The sequence below is a fragment of the Haemaphysalis longicornis genome, unplaced genomic scaffold (genome assembly GCF_048455015.1).
Source record: "Haemaphysalis longicornis isolate Haplotype H1 unplaced genomic scaffold, Haemaphysalis longicornis Haplotype H1 scaffold_9, whole genome shotgun sequence".
Lineage (NCBI taxonomy): Eukaryota > Metazoa > Arthropoda > Arachnida > Ixodida > Ixodidae > Haemaphysalis > Haemaphysalis longicornis.
This window is the reverse complement of record NW_027526460.1, coordinates 156,630,043-156,644,116: the sequence shown is the minus strand read 5'-3', so window position 1 is coordinate 156,644,116 and position 14,074 is coordinate 156,630,043. Positions and strand designations below refer to the sequence as shown.

The window sequence follows — 14,074 nt, the reverse complement described above, 5'->3', positions numbered from 1 at the left end:
GAAGGATAAGAGCACCCCCCAAAAAATTCTGGAATCATTTAAACGCATTAGAAACGACGACTAAAGAGGTGTGGACTCAGATACAGGACGGGGACGGTAATGTTCTCCTGGGGGACAGCGCATGATGGAGTCACTGCAAATGCTTTTGGCCAAACAAGCGAGATATCTGCTAACCGGACACGTCTGTCGCGTTCCTATATATAGGAACGCGACAGACGAAAAATTTCGTATCAAAGTTTCGAACTGGGAAAAGGCAGAACACAATGATCCCAAAAATACGGCAACATGGCCGGATGCAATCCCAATAGAGATTATCAACCATTTGGGACCAGCGGGAAAGGCGCACTTATATAATGCCATCGAGCGCGCCATAAAATCTGAGAGGATTCCCACGCAATGGAGTGAAAGCAGAATGAGTTTATAAAGGCAAGGGAGAGAAGGACAAGGCGAGCTCATACAGGCCGATTACAGTCACGTCAGTGCTCTATAGTAGAAGGACAAGGCGAGCTCATACAGGCTGATTACAGTCACGTCAGTGCTCTATAGATTAGCTATACAAGCCATCAAATCCGAGTTCTTGAAGTGGGTGGAAAGTGACGATATTTCTGGGGAACTGCAAAACGGATTTCGGCCAGGTCGGTGCTTAGAAGACAATATTTTTGTATTAAACCAGACCATCGAAATTTCGGCAGCACAGGGCAGACCAACATGGCTACTGTTTCTGGACATAAAGGGAGCCTATGACAACGTAGATAAGGGATTGCTGTGGCATACACTCGAAGAAGGGATTGGGTTACAATTTGTAGGGCTGCTCAGGGCAATATATGAGGATAACAAGGCGCATATTACATGGGAAGGGCGTACGGGCACAGAGCCCATGTACATTCGAAGAGGTTTGAAACAGGGGCGCCCTTTTTCGCCATTGCTGTTCGCACTTTACATTAGAGGAATGGAAAGACGGTTGGAGGAGAGTGGATTAGGCTTTGGCTTGTCGTACCGAAGCAATGGAGAGTTGGTGGAGCAACGGATTCCGGGATTGATGTATGCGGACGATATAGTGTGGCTGGAAGATAATGTGGAAGATCTTCAAAAACTGGCCGACATTTGTGATGATGAGGCAATTGACCTAGGCCTACATTTTAACCCACAAATCTGGAGTCATCGCGCTTAACGAGGAAGCTCATACAGTGCCAGCAAGGATTCAACAAGCCATACCATTTGTAAATCAGTACAAATACTTAGGGATCTGGCTTAATGAAGGAAAAGGCTACCTGAATGCCCATGAAGAACACCTCAAACTGAAAGGGAGACAAAACGCAGCAGTAATGAAACATTGAGCACTTTGGAGATACAATGAGTACTAGGCAGTTCGAGGCATTTGGACAGGGGTAATGGTGCCAGCGCTCACGTTCTGTAATGCCATATTATGCTTAAAGTCAGATATCCTGTCGGTACTGGAGGTTAACCCAAAGGCAGTCGGCAGCTGGTTAGCACTGGGAGCTCACAGCAAGACTAGGAATGACGCGGTACAAGGCGATATGGGTTGGGCATCATTTGAGGCGAGCGAAGCACAAAGCAAAACACGTTTTGAGGAGCCGCTTAGACATTTAGACGAGAAGAAGTGGGCAGCCAGAGTGCACAGGTACCTGTACTTTAAAAGTGTGGACAGCCAATGGTGGAAGAGGACGCGACAGCTGGCGGCTAAGTATAACTTGACCGCGGGAAATAAACAATGGGGGGTAAGTGAAGGGGACAGACACACTCATGTGGCCGGAAAGGGTGGAAAAGAAGGGATAAAGCAAGCAAACGAGAGATCTTTTATGGCAATAATAAAGCTAGTGCTAGTAACAGGGATCTCTAGAGAAGGCAAGCGTTGCAGGGGGCGGCAGAAAGTTAGATGGGCAGATGAGATTAAGAAGTTTGCGGGGATAAATTGGTCGCACTTAGCACAGGACCGGGGTAATTAGAGATTAATGGGAGAGGCCTTTGCGCTACAGTGGGTGTAGATAGGCTGGTGATGGCCCTGGCTGGCTGTTTGAGAACTAGAACTTGCACAAGAACTAGAACTTAAATTTTCGCCCCAGGATGAGACGTGTGGGATGTGGCAGGGATAAAGAAACAATCGACCACGTACTAATAGAATGCTAAAAGATTCAGCCAGCTAGAATTGGGGGGAAAGTCCTACTTCCCACTTCCAGAGGCACTGGGCTTCGCAGTTGATGGAAGCATTAACTGGTCAGCACACAGAACAGGGAGTATTACTGAGCAGCGGTGAGAGTAGTGGTGGAAAAAAAGCAGGAAAGAAGCCGATAAAGTGTCATCCCAGCCAGGTTTAGCGGGAGGGCAGAATTAAAAAGAAATAGTTGAGGGTTAATTAAATTTAATTAAATTACGAAGACAGGCTAGATGGCGCAAGCCGTCGCCCCGATTCAAAGGAGAGGTCATTTATTATCATCATCATAAAAAAATCAAAATTTCATTCAGTGAGCCACTAAACGAGCCAGGCGAAGCCAGCATCAGATCAAAATTTCATTTTTATGAACAGCGCGCGAATATTGGAGTGCGCGCGATCGTTGACTTGGTAGTGTTTGTAGCGAAGATGGCCTCGCACTATTACGACGCTTCTGACGGCGACTCGTCGGACACCGACACGTTGAGCGCCCAGAAGGACCAACTGGATTTCGACCGAGTCTGCAGCGGCCCCGAACAAAGGTGTTGGCTATGCACGGAGTTGACGCCATGGAACCGCGTTATGCACGGACTGGCACTCGAGCTGGTCGAGCTCCGGCCGGGAAAGCTCCGGCTTCGGTCCATGCGCTACGGCGACGGCAACATCGACATGGACCGAGCGACTGTTGCTGCCGAAGCGTCGTTCCTGCTCTCGTGGCTTCTTCAGCACCACCCGTGCATCGACGAGCTCAGAGTCGCCTACGGCATCCATCCAGGCATCGGTAAAATGGAGACGCCGTTTCCCGTCCGCATGCGTCCCGTCGCGGGGAGCGACTGCCAAGGACGCACCGTACGCCGCCTTGAAGTGCAAGCCCACGCCAGTTCCTTGTGGTGCAGCCTTGGAGGTGCTTACATCGACTGCTACAAGCTGGAAGACCTCGATGCCGTCGAAGGACTCGAGCGCTTGAAGGTGGAATTTACCAAGATCACTTCCGACTTGGACGCTGAGCTGGCGAAGCTGTTGCGACGCAATGCGGGCTCCGTCAGGAAGTTCGAGATCTCCCACGCCGAGGTGCCCCGTCATGTCAACAGGGCGCTGCGGTACCTCTTCAGCTGCGAGTCCCTCACGCTCTCCTCGTACCACGGCTGGCGCGGCCTGCCGCCGAGCATGGAGTCGGTGGCTCGGCTCCTGCACTCGTCGACAGCCCTGAAGGAGCTCAGCATCGCCCAAATTGCGAGCTCGAGGCAGATGTCCGCCATAGCGAAGGAGTTGGAGACCAACACGAGTCTGGAGGTGCTCGGTGTTCACATAGCGGAAGCGGCCTGCTCCCCGGCGCCTGTGTTCGCCGCGCTTCGGGCCAACACTACGTTGCAAGAGCTGCGGGTCACGGGCTGCTGCATTCGCGCACTGTGTGGACGCGCTTTGGCACTGCTGCTGCTGAGCAACGCTGGCCTTCGTCTTCTCTACATCGGCGGTGCCGAAATCTCCGAACTGTCCCTGCTGCTTTTGGCAGCCGCACTGAGGGCAAACGCCACCCTGGAGTCGCTGCACATTTCGAGTGAAATGCTGCCGATGAATGGAGCCTTGGCGCTGTGCGAGGCACTGCGCACGAATAAAACGCTCAAAGAGCTGCTCTTCACTGGCTTCAAGTGGCCCCAGACATCCAGGTATACAAATATCATCATCATCATCGCCAGCCTATCTACGTCCGCTGCAGGGCAAAGACCTCTCCCATACATCTCCAATTATCCCGGTCCTGTGCCAGCTGCGACCAATTTATCCCCGCAAACTTCATGATCTCATGCTGCCCATCTAACTTTTTGATGACCCCTGCCATGCTTGCCTTCTCTAGGGATCCACTCGGTTACCCTTAATGACCAGCGGTTATCTTGCCTTCGCATTACATGCCCTGCCCACGTCCATTTCTTCTTCTTAATTTCTACTAATATGTCTTTAACACCAGTTTGCTCCCTGACCCACTCCGCTCTCTTCTTGTCCCTCAATGTTACACCTATCATTTTCCGCTCCATTGCCCGCTGAGTCGTTCTCAATTTAAGTTGAACCCTCTTAGTGAGCCTCCAAGTTTCTGCCCCGTAGGTGAGTACCGGTAAGATGCAGCTGTCATACACTTTCTCCTTTAGGGACAATGGTAGGCTGCCATTCATTATCTGAGAATGCCTGCCTAATGCACCCCACTCCATTCTTATACTTCTAATTATCTCTGCCTCATGGTTGGGATGCGGGGTCACAACTTGGTCTAAGTAGATATATTCATGTACCAGTTCCACTGGCTCCGTCACCTATCTCAAACCAAAGTGCTGTCCCGAGGTTATTGATCATTACTTTAAGGCATAGGCTTGGAACTTTGGTTAAGGCATAGGCTTGGGAAAAAAAATGCAAACGTAACAGCGTAATTTTGGCTGTGGTTGAAAGTGCTTTTGACGTAAGTTCAAATTTCGTGTCCTGGGAATGGGTGTGCCCAAAGTGACTTCAATCAATACTCTGCACTGTCGTGTCTAAATGTGTCTATGAGCTGCTGACTGAAGTCGCACTCTATGTAGATTTTCAATGTGCCCTAATATTACGGTGCATATCTGTGCAAGCCTTTTTATTTCAGGAGTATAGTTTCTGCAGTGTGACATAACAGAACCAAAGCTACATTGTTAGGACCATGGACAGCACGCTGAAAGCAAAGTAAAAGTTGCTCCAGAGAGGTAGATTAGCCCACCATGAACACGAATATATCACTCTTGTAGCAGAGTCCTTCGATGCTTTACTGGTCACGAAACTTCGGCGCTCGTTTCATATAGGGACCGCACGCACCACTGCAGGCGCCACCGCCGCACGAAGGGCATCCAGCCGCCGCGCATGCGGTGTATTGGCCAGCTCTTGGCGTGCAAACGCTCGCTGCTTTTGGACCCTGCGCGCTTATTAAGTGTGTTTTTTTTTCGTAGTAGTTAGCGATGAATGGTCCAGTCATTGTGTATATCACCTGCCTTCAATGGGGTTTTATTTTTCGAAGTAAACTACCGTAGACTTCGGCCGGGAACGGCAACGGCTTCTGTGCGCTCTGGCACAAGCGCTGCGCGGTCGTGTTTACGGATTTTTAAATCTATATTCCTTTTTTTCTTAAAGCAAAGTTGTAAATACCACACATGCGGTAGCTGTGTAGTCACGGACTGCTGCGGGCCGGGCCTATCAGTAATACAATAAAAAAAACTGAAACCAGGTACGCGACGTTCAGACTACGCTTAATGAATCCGTTGATTGATTGACTGATTGATTGATTGATTGCTCTGGAATGCACAGAACGCTAAAAGAGGTAGCCCAGTAGTATTGTCGTTTCGATGAGTGGGTACATACATACATGGGATGATGCAACTAAATCGCGCATCGCTTCGCAGAAGTTAAACGCTGAACCGACTGCATAGCAATCGCTGATTAATGGTCAGTGCTTGCGTATAATATCACTGAACGCCAGAAGTATAGTAAACAAGATTGATAAATTAGAGGCACTCCTTCTTTCTTATGACCCAGATTTTGTTGTCATTACTGAATCATGGTTGCACGCTGATATAAGTGACGATGAAATTTTGCCACCTGGCTACAACTTGTTCAGAGCAGATCGAGGATCAAGGGGTGGCGGAGTAGCCGTCGTCGTGAAGGATGTTATAACGGCGACAATGGCTGATCAAATTCCGGATCATGAAAGTTTATTTTTAAATGTTTCTTTAAATGGTCATTCATTTTTGCTTTGTGCTGTTTATCGTCCTCCTGATGCAGTTGATTCATTTCTTACCCAAGTGTATGATTATCTGCTTCCTTATCGTGACCGCAATGTTATACTCACTGGTGATTTTAACTTGCCCACAATATATTGGCAAAGACCTTTATATGAACAGTATCAGCCGAATAATGACATTCTGAATATTCTTTTTGCTTTCAACCTTACTCAATTAGTTCGTGAGCCAACCCATGAGAATAGTATTCTTGACTTGTTTTTTACCAGTCAAGAATTTTCGAATGGTGAGCTCACTGTTGAAACTGGGATATCGGATCATCGCCTCTTGTATTTTTGTTGCGACTTGAGCAGTGTGCAAAGTAGAACTTCGCTGTCTGCTTCTACTGTTAAAGACATCGACCGTGCTGACGATGTGTCTATTATAGACTACCTAGAGATTGAATTAGGTAAACCAGTTAGTGAAAACGTACCCTGTTTGTGGACAAGATTTGAAACTTCAATCAAATATTGTGTGACAAATTTTGTGCCCTCAAGAAAAAAGACGTCGAATCGAAAAAATCCTTGGATCAGTCGTAAAATTTTGCATATAAAACGGAAGTTGAAGCGACTCAGAAACCAACATCGTACAAACACGCAGATGTTTCGGGTGTTAAAGCAATCTCTAGCTGACATGGTTAGTGCAGCAAAGACACATTATTTTAATGTAACACTCCCTGGGTTTATAAGGAGCGATCCTTCTAGATTTTGGCAACATCTTAAGGAGAAAAAGAAAAAGGTTGAAAAAATTAAAAAGAACGACGGTGTTATTACGGAGGGTGAACAAATAGCGCGATAATTCAATCAGTATTTTCAAAGTGTATTTACTCTTGCTTCTACTCCAACGAACCTTGTTTACGATTTTGACATTACCACAGTCCCAGAAATTCCCGTCTCTGGAGTGTTAACCATGCTTCGTAAGCTTAACATCAGAAAAAGCCCTGGGCCAGACGTCATTTATAATGCCTTTTTACGACGCTTTGCGCTACAGCTAGCCGAGTTCTTAACTAGGATTTTTCAGGCTTCTTTGTTATCTAGTCAAATTCCCGAAGTATGGAAATGGGCGCGGATAAAGCCAGTTTATAAGAAAGGAGACAAATTAAAAGTGTCCAATTATCGTCCGGTATCCATTACGTGCGCTTGTTGCAAGCTATTGGAGCATATAGTAGCCGGTTACATTCAAAACTTTTTAGCCGAAAATAACGTCTTATCTTCCCTCCAACATGGTTTTCGGAAAGGCCTCTCTACTGTCACTCAATTGGTAACAGTTGTTCATGAATTTTCTAAGGTACTTGACAACGCTGGGCAAGTAGATGTTGTGTTCCTTGACCTTTGTAAAGCGTTTGACAAGGTGTCCCATAGCAAGCTGCTGTCTAAGCTTACGGCGATCGGTCTTCCCGCATATTTGGTTAATTGGGTTCGTGAATACTTAAAAAATAGGATGCAATTTGTTGATGTTGGGGAATGCGTTTCTGATGCTCTGTCTGTCTCATCTGGAGTGCCTCAGGGCAGTGTGCTGGGGCCCCTTCTTTTTCTTATTTACGTCAATGATTTGACTGAAGTGGTTTCTGGTCCGGTTTCTTTGAAATTGTTCGCTGATGATTGTGTTTTGTTTATGAACGTTCGTTCTGCAAGTGATCAGGCTATACTACAGGAAGCTATTGACAGTGTTGAACAATGGTGCAAAGATTGGGATATGGAAATTAACTCGCAAAAAACAGTCTTTTTAAGAATATCGCGTAAAAAGTATCCCAGTGTTTTCCAGTACCACCTTCATGGCTTCGCAATTTCAGAAGTTTTATCTTATAAGTATTTAGGCGTCACTTTTACTCAAAATTTGACATGGTCCCAACATATTTCCGACATATGCGCATCAGCCTTTAAAAAGCTATGTTTGTTAAGGCGAAAGCTTAAGCATTCTCCGTGTAATGTTAAGCTCTTAGCGTATCAGACTTTCATCAGGTCAAAACTTGAATATGCGTCTGTTGTGTGGGACCCGCAAACTAAAAAAGATGTCAACCAACTTGAGATGCTCCAAAGAAAATGCGTTCGTTTCATTTATGGCAAATACAGACGACAAGACTCCCCTTCGCAGCTCATGACCAACAATAATATCCCGACACTAGAAACAAGAAGGAAACTAAACCGTCTACTGTTTCTTCACAATATACTAACCAAGAAAGTTTCGTTGCCTATACCTACATTCCTTAAGCCCTTAACCACGAGAAGAACGCGTCACACACGAGAGCATGCTCTAGAGCCTATTTTCGCAAGGACTAGTTCATTTAAAAATAGCTTTTTCCCGCGTACCATAGAAGACTGGAATTTACTTCCTGAGTCAATTCTAGCAGCTGACAATTTTGCTAGAGCATTGGAGCAGCACTTGTATTGTTGAACCGATGGTATTGACGCAATACAGTGATGGTGTATCAGTGTGTTGGGTGTGACTGATATTGCATTCTGATCGGCTTTATGATGTATATTGTTCATGTGCTGTCTTGTTATGTTGTTTCTAGGTAGTGATGCGTTTTTTGTTGTTGTTGTTGCTGCTGATACCGAGTAGTGACCTTTGTATTCTTCACTTGCCCCTCCTGCTAGGGCCATTCTGGCCTGCAGTATTTTGAAATAAATAAATAAATAAATAAATAACATCTAAAAACGCTGCAGAAACGTGAAGGATCAAACACAAAGAGATATATGTTGCACCATGTGTCTTTCTGCTTCCACGCTTTGCAATCCTTGCAAAAACAGGAAGCGAAAAAAGAACAATAAAACTGATTTTGTCACACACAACAAAATATTTCAGTGTTACGAATGGAGACAAAAGAGCGTGGTCCAGTGTACAAAAATTTATTTTTTTGCGATGTGATGTGCAGCACACAGAGGAAACATGCCACGTAGCCAAGAACGACGCAAAGCTTTTCTGAACGCAGCGAGCTAGCGAGCTCCTGCACTACAAAAGACTAGAATGAAACACAAACGTCGAAGAATCAGTCCGCAGTGTGACGTGTACAGAGGAACGTTGATAAAGTGAGTTGTGCGGCGTTTGCTAAGCATGCATTACTCTCGGAACGTTATTAATTCCAGATCCATGAAAATAGGATCGAGAACATTGTCGAAGAAACAAAAAATCAAGTTGCCTGATGGGGTGTACGACAAAAAGAGCAAACGGGCACTCCAGTTGAAACACCAGATAAGAAACCGGAATCGGCCACGCGCGGTTACAAAACAAACAAAACGAACCCTAAGGGATAATTAGCGGAAATATGAAAAGTAAAAGCACAAGGATGTCCCAAAGCTTTTTTACACGAGAGCCTGAGTGTAAGGTAATAAAAGTTTGCAAACAGGTAATGACTTACCGCTACAACCTGACTGATATGAAAAAATCCCTCTTTAAGTTAGCATTGTACAATTCTAGGTCCACGATGCTCTCAAAAGGGTACATTGCTTTTTCCATTCTCACACACAGTGCATTTCCACACACTGTCACCCACTTATAATCGAAGCTGAAATCTCCCGTTGCTTGCCTTGGAATGGCGCGCCTCCATTTCTCACGCAGGTGCCCGTCGCTCGGTCAACATAACAAGAAAACATTTTCACAAGAGCGCGATATGCACGTTACATTTTTTTCCTGCACAAAACAAACACAACTCGCCGTGGCTCCGCCGTTCGAGCCAGCGCAACGCGTGCCTAGGCGCAGTAATGTAGCTAGCGGAGAACGGAAGTCGAGCGTCGCAATGTCAACATGGCTATTCCCAGTGTTTCCAGCTGCTTTCAAAGAAGCAGAGAGGGAGGAGGAATCGATCGGCAAGGGGGGAGAGGTGCACTTAATTGCTTCTGGCGCAGCTAATACTGAATGTAGATCAGTAATTCCAACGGCATTGCATCACTATATTGGTACTTCGCGACAATAAAGGCCTTTTGTAACTTTTCAAAAGGCTTTTCTGGGTCCCTTTAAGGCACTTGATGTGCCTTCACTTCTCATCATCATCGTTTTGTGAAACACATTGTGTAAAGTTGGCTTTCCTGCGTTCCCACTTTTCGTTGCCATCAGTGCGGCATAGAAAGCTTCCCTTCAAAATACTGTTCGTGGTATTTTTAATCCCATTTCCATTTGAGGAGACCCTTTAAAAGTGATTTTTTGATGTACAATTACTATGGCATCCTCCAGTTAGCCAAGTTGAGGAGTGGAGTGAAAGATAGACTTAGGGTTGCCACCTTTCCCCCAAAAGAAAACCGGCCGTGGAGGGCAGAATGGGGTGGAAAATAGTAGGTTGAATTTGTGTTGGAAAACATACGCCACGTATTTTTTGCCATGCAATGCCGGTTATTGTGGCGTTTTCCTGGTGAGAAATCAACATAAAATTTGTGCAGAATGTGCTTAAGAGTGTCTAAAAAGGAAACCTAAACGTGATTTTCTGGAAACACGCGACATATTTTCTTTGCTCACGTGTCTTTGCGCAGCTCGTCGGCACATATTTATTGTAGTCGCTGAATTGACGCTTACAAAACGCCAAAACGATCATAATCGTGGCACGATGGCCAAACACGATGGCCAAAAAACCGGCCAATGACAGCCGGTTTTTGGTATAGACCGGCAACCGGCCCGCTGTCTAAAAAAACTGGTCTGGCCGGTCAAAAACCGGCCAGGTGGCAACTCTAGATAGACCCGGAATACAGCCTATAGTGTGTTGACATCCGTGGCTAATCCTAGGCCTACGTGTTCTGTGTATCCCATGGTTTTTTGTTATTTTTTTTGTTCAGGTCTGCCGTAGCGAGACAACTTGCTCAGGATGACTTGTACGGCCGTGTGCAGCTACCCTGGTCAGAGCCCGACCTGCCAGGCTTGACAGCCGCCCTGAGCTCGTCTTTGGCGGGCATTGAAAAACTGCACCTGCCCGACATCCGCAACCTGTCTGTGGCTGGTCTCAAGCAGCTCTTCGACACCCTGGCCTCCAACACTTGTGTCCGCACTCTGGGGGTCCGCATCGGGGGAGAACCCGGGGAAAAGGGCAGGGCCCTCTGCGAGGTGCTCAGGGCCAACAAAACCATCGAGTGCCTGGACATCGTCATCGACAGAGACGGCGGCAAGTTTGTGGACGAAGTTTCCCGCGCCCTCGCAGAAAATGCGGGCGTCACCAAGATGCTGCTGGGAATCGATCACATCCGCAAGTTTGAGACTGCGACGGCGCTCGCTCACTTGCTGGCCCACAACAAGACGGCCACCAAGTTTTTTTTCGGCTCCACGACCAGTCTTTACCGTGAGTTTGTGGAAGAGTTCTCCAAAGGCATGCTGCAGAACAAGACCATTGTGAAGTTTGGACTGGCGCGGAAGTTGCTTTGCGACGAGGCGAGTTTCGCCTTCTTCGAAGCGGTGCGGGGCAACCAGGGTGCCCTGAACCGAGCGGTGGACTTTGTCGTCGAGCCCAGCCTGGACCGACGGTGTGCGGAGGGGTTTGAGCGCTTCTCCGGCAGGCCTTGCCTCCTCAAGCTGCTGAAGAAAGCCGCGGGAAAGGAGGAGCCCGAAGCACTGCTAGGCATAGCCGCGGCAGAGCGCTACTTGCGGGACAACTTCCTCCTCATCACTGGCATCGTCCGGCATTCTGTCAGGTGCCACCCAGCACAGTGCACCCAGGCGGACGCACTGAACAGCGACTGTTGGCATGAAATTGTGCGTCACCTCAGGGTGGCTGACGTGGCCGCCGAGTCGTGCCTCCCTCGTTCAATGCTCTGACCAATGTGTGCATCAGCCTGTGATAACCAATGCCAATGCGTCTGTTAAGTTTATTGTTTCTAGTCTACCATTGGGCTTGTCTCGTAGTTCGGTGAAGTCTGACAAGGCTTGCCAGTGAGCCAGTTTGGCTTGCCAGTTTGCGTTACCCAGAGTCCGACAAAGTCTGCGTTTCTGTGTGTATGCATTCAATTTTAAAGCATCCATTTCTTACGTATTTTCTGCCATCAACCTGCTGTTAATTACATGCAATCGTGCAATGTCCAAAGTATGGGAATATTTGCTGTAATACCGTAATTTTTGCAATCAACATTCTGAATAAAGGTTGTGATATGCTTGCTTCTTGCTACATGTTTCAAATGTGCAATTTACGCAAAGCTCTTATGTGATTGAGGTCTTTTCTGCTTGCAATGTGATCTGTGGGCCAAACATCTTCTGCTTGACGGTCTTGCCTACTGCCAAATAACCTAACCTACACTTTCACTCGGGATGATTTTGGTGTGGAATCTTACCAAAGAGAAACGGAAGGCACAAGTTCCATCTCAGGCTTCCCTTTTTTTGAATACCATATTTTCTAGCATAATGCTCGCAAATATTTTCGGGCCATTACACAGAGGAAAAAAAACGTCTTTTCGGAAACATTTTTGGTGGCACTGCTTGCTAAAATACAAGTTTGCTTTATGTGAAACATTTCATGTTTTTGAGTGTCTGCAGTGCTTGTCTGGCAGCAAACGATGCCGTATTCACCGAGAAATTAATCAATTTATGTTAAAATATTGATCCTCCCGCCAAATCGTGTGTTTTGGGGACATCAGCAATGAAGTCATAAGTGCGTGCATTCAAACAAACTTCCACTGCGTCATTCGGCTCTGCAGCCTTGCTTATCGTCAGTCCTCCCAAATGGCACTACCATATCACCTGTGGACCGGTGTCTGCCATTGCTTTGTTTTTGACCGTATTTGCTCCTGGTTTGTTCTGGTTACGGTAGAAAGTAATTGTTTCGTGAAACATGGGGTATGCTCGACAAACAGGCTCACGTAAGACACTGTCGCTTATGCCAATCGGTCAATGTCGTATAAGACAACTCCAAAGCGGCGGCCTGCTTTGCAGCTAAAAAAAAAGCATACGTAGTGCACCCAATACCAACAGCAGTGCGCATCGCTACTTTTATGGCTACGTGTATTTTCGTAACTCTCATTGTTTATCGCGCCATTTTTACTGCTGTAAAATGAATATGCATTACATGTAAGCAAAAGCTCCTTCGGCAAGTTTATAAGCCCTGCCTAATTTGCGTTTGCTTTTGCCGGCCTCAGCCAATCGCGCAGCTGGGCACATATGACATCACAGGTTCTGTTGTGGGAAATGAGTTGGTGGGTCGCGCAGCCGTTCCCTTTTTTCTTAATTATGTTGCTCATTTGGGCGAAGTTTACGTTAAAAGTCGTGCCAGTATGATTCTCAAGGGGCAATCTTTCAAATGAACCAAACTTGTGTTTTGTCTGCTTTGCCCCTTTAAATATTAAACTGTGGACCCACTTGTACTGGGAGCAGAAAAAAAAAAAAGTCATATTCGCGCAGTTGCGAGAATGGTATTCCTCGTCCTGTGACGTCGAACGTCACACGTCGAACGTCCTGTGACGTCGAACTCACTTATGTTCTAATGGTTATCCTCTGTCCCATCATGCTTCCCTGTCATCTCGAAGCATTCCTCCACGGCTGTGAAGGAAACAGCACCCCATTCTTTGAGCATCAAGTGCACACTTCCAGAAGGGATGCCCTATTCAGGCAGTGTTTTCTGGCAACGGTCGTTGCCATCCCCTCTGCATGCACGGTGAAATGCACACTCAAATGGCCAGTTCAAAGAGGCGTCAAGCGGTTTAATTAGGCTAGTCATACCTCCAGGTATGATGACCACATATGATTTGCAGGTATGCAGCTGTTACTGCAAGCCCTCCTTCAGGTGGCCACATGTTGAGATTTGCACCAGGTCACTTTTCCGACACCAACCAGTCTTGCACCAGCTCTTCCACTATCAGTGCAACACCAGTCTGCAGTGTAACTCTGCATCCCTGCCCTCCCCCCTCTGTTGTGAGACCACAGACAATCTCTTAACGCTTTCGCCTCTTCTGAAAAGGTGGTCAGGTGAACCCTTGTGGCATTTTTGGCCACAGTTGCGGCAATCTCGCAACACCAATAAACGGCAAAATGGCCGCCGTTGCCGACTTGCGTGCCTCGGCGGCGGTGCTCAAATGCCTTATCTACTGATGGGCACTCCGCTCACTTTCTCTGGTGGCAAATGCTGGGTCCTGCTTAGCCTGACGCATGTGCTTGGCGTCTTGGGTAAGAGCAGCTCTTTTTAGTGACACTAGGCCTGCCTAGCCTTCAAAGATAATCTGCA

The 14,074-nt window shown here is 46.9% G+C and overlaps 1 protein-coding gene across 1 annotated transcript; it reads left to right on the top strand.

The window, feature by feature from the left end:
* The first annotated feature begins 2,388 nt into the window (after window positions 1–2,388).
* On the top strand, window positions 2,389–12,018 carry LOC144153731 (uncharacterized). Its single transcript, XM_077685420.1, has 2 exons — window positions 2,389–3,837; window positions 10,713–12,018. Exons 1-2 carry the CDS (start codon window positions 2,600–2,602, stop codon window positions 11,680–11,682), a joined length of 2,208 nt encoding a protein of 735 aa, XP_077541546.1. The 5' UTR covers window positions 2,389–2,599; the 3' UTR covers window positions 11,683–12,018.
* The last annotated feature ends 2,056 nt before the right edge of the window (window positions 12,019–14,074 follow it).

Excerpts from the sequence above, each read along its gene's own strand:
- LOC144153731 (XM_077685420.1), top strand. The coding sequence starts at position 2,600 with ATGGCCTCGCACTATTACGACGCTTCTGACGGCGACTCGTCGGACACC. Across the intron at positions 3,838-10,712 it reads AAGTGGCCCCAGACATCCAG|GTCTGCCGTAGCGAGACAAC; the intron begins GTATACAAATAT and ends TTTTTTGTTCAG.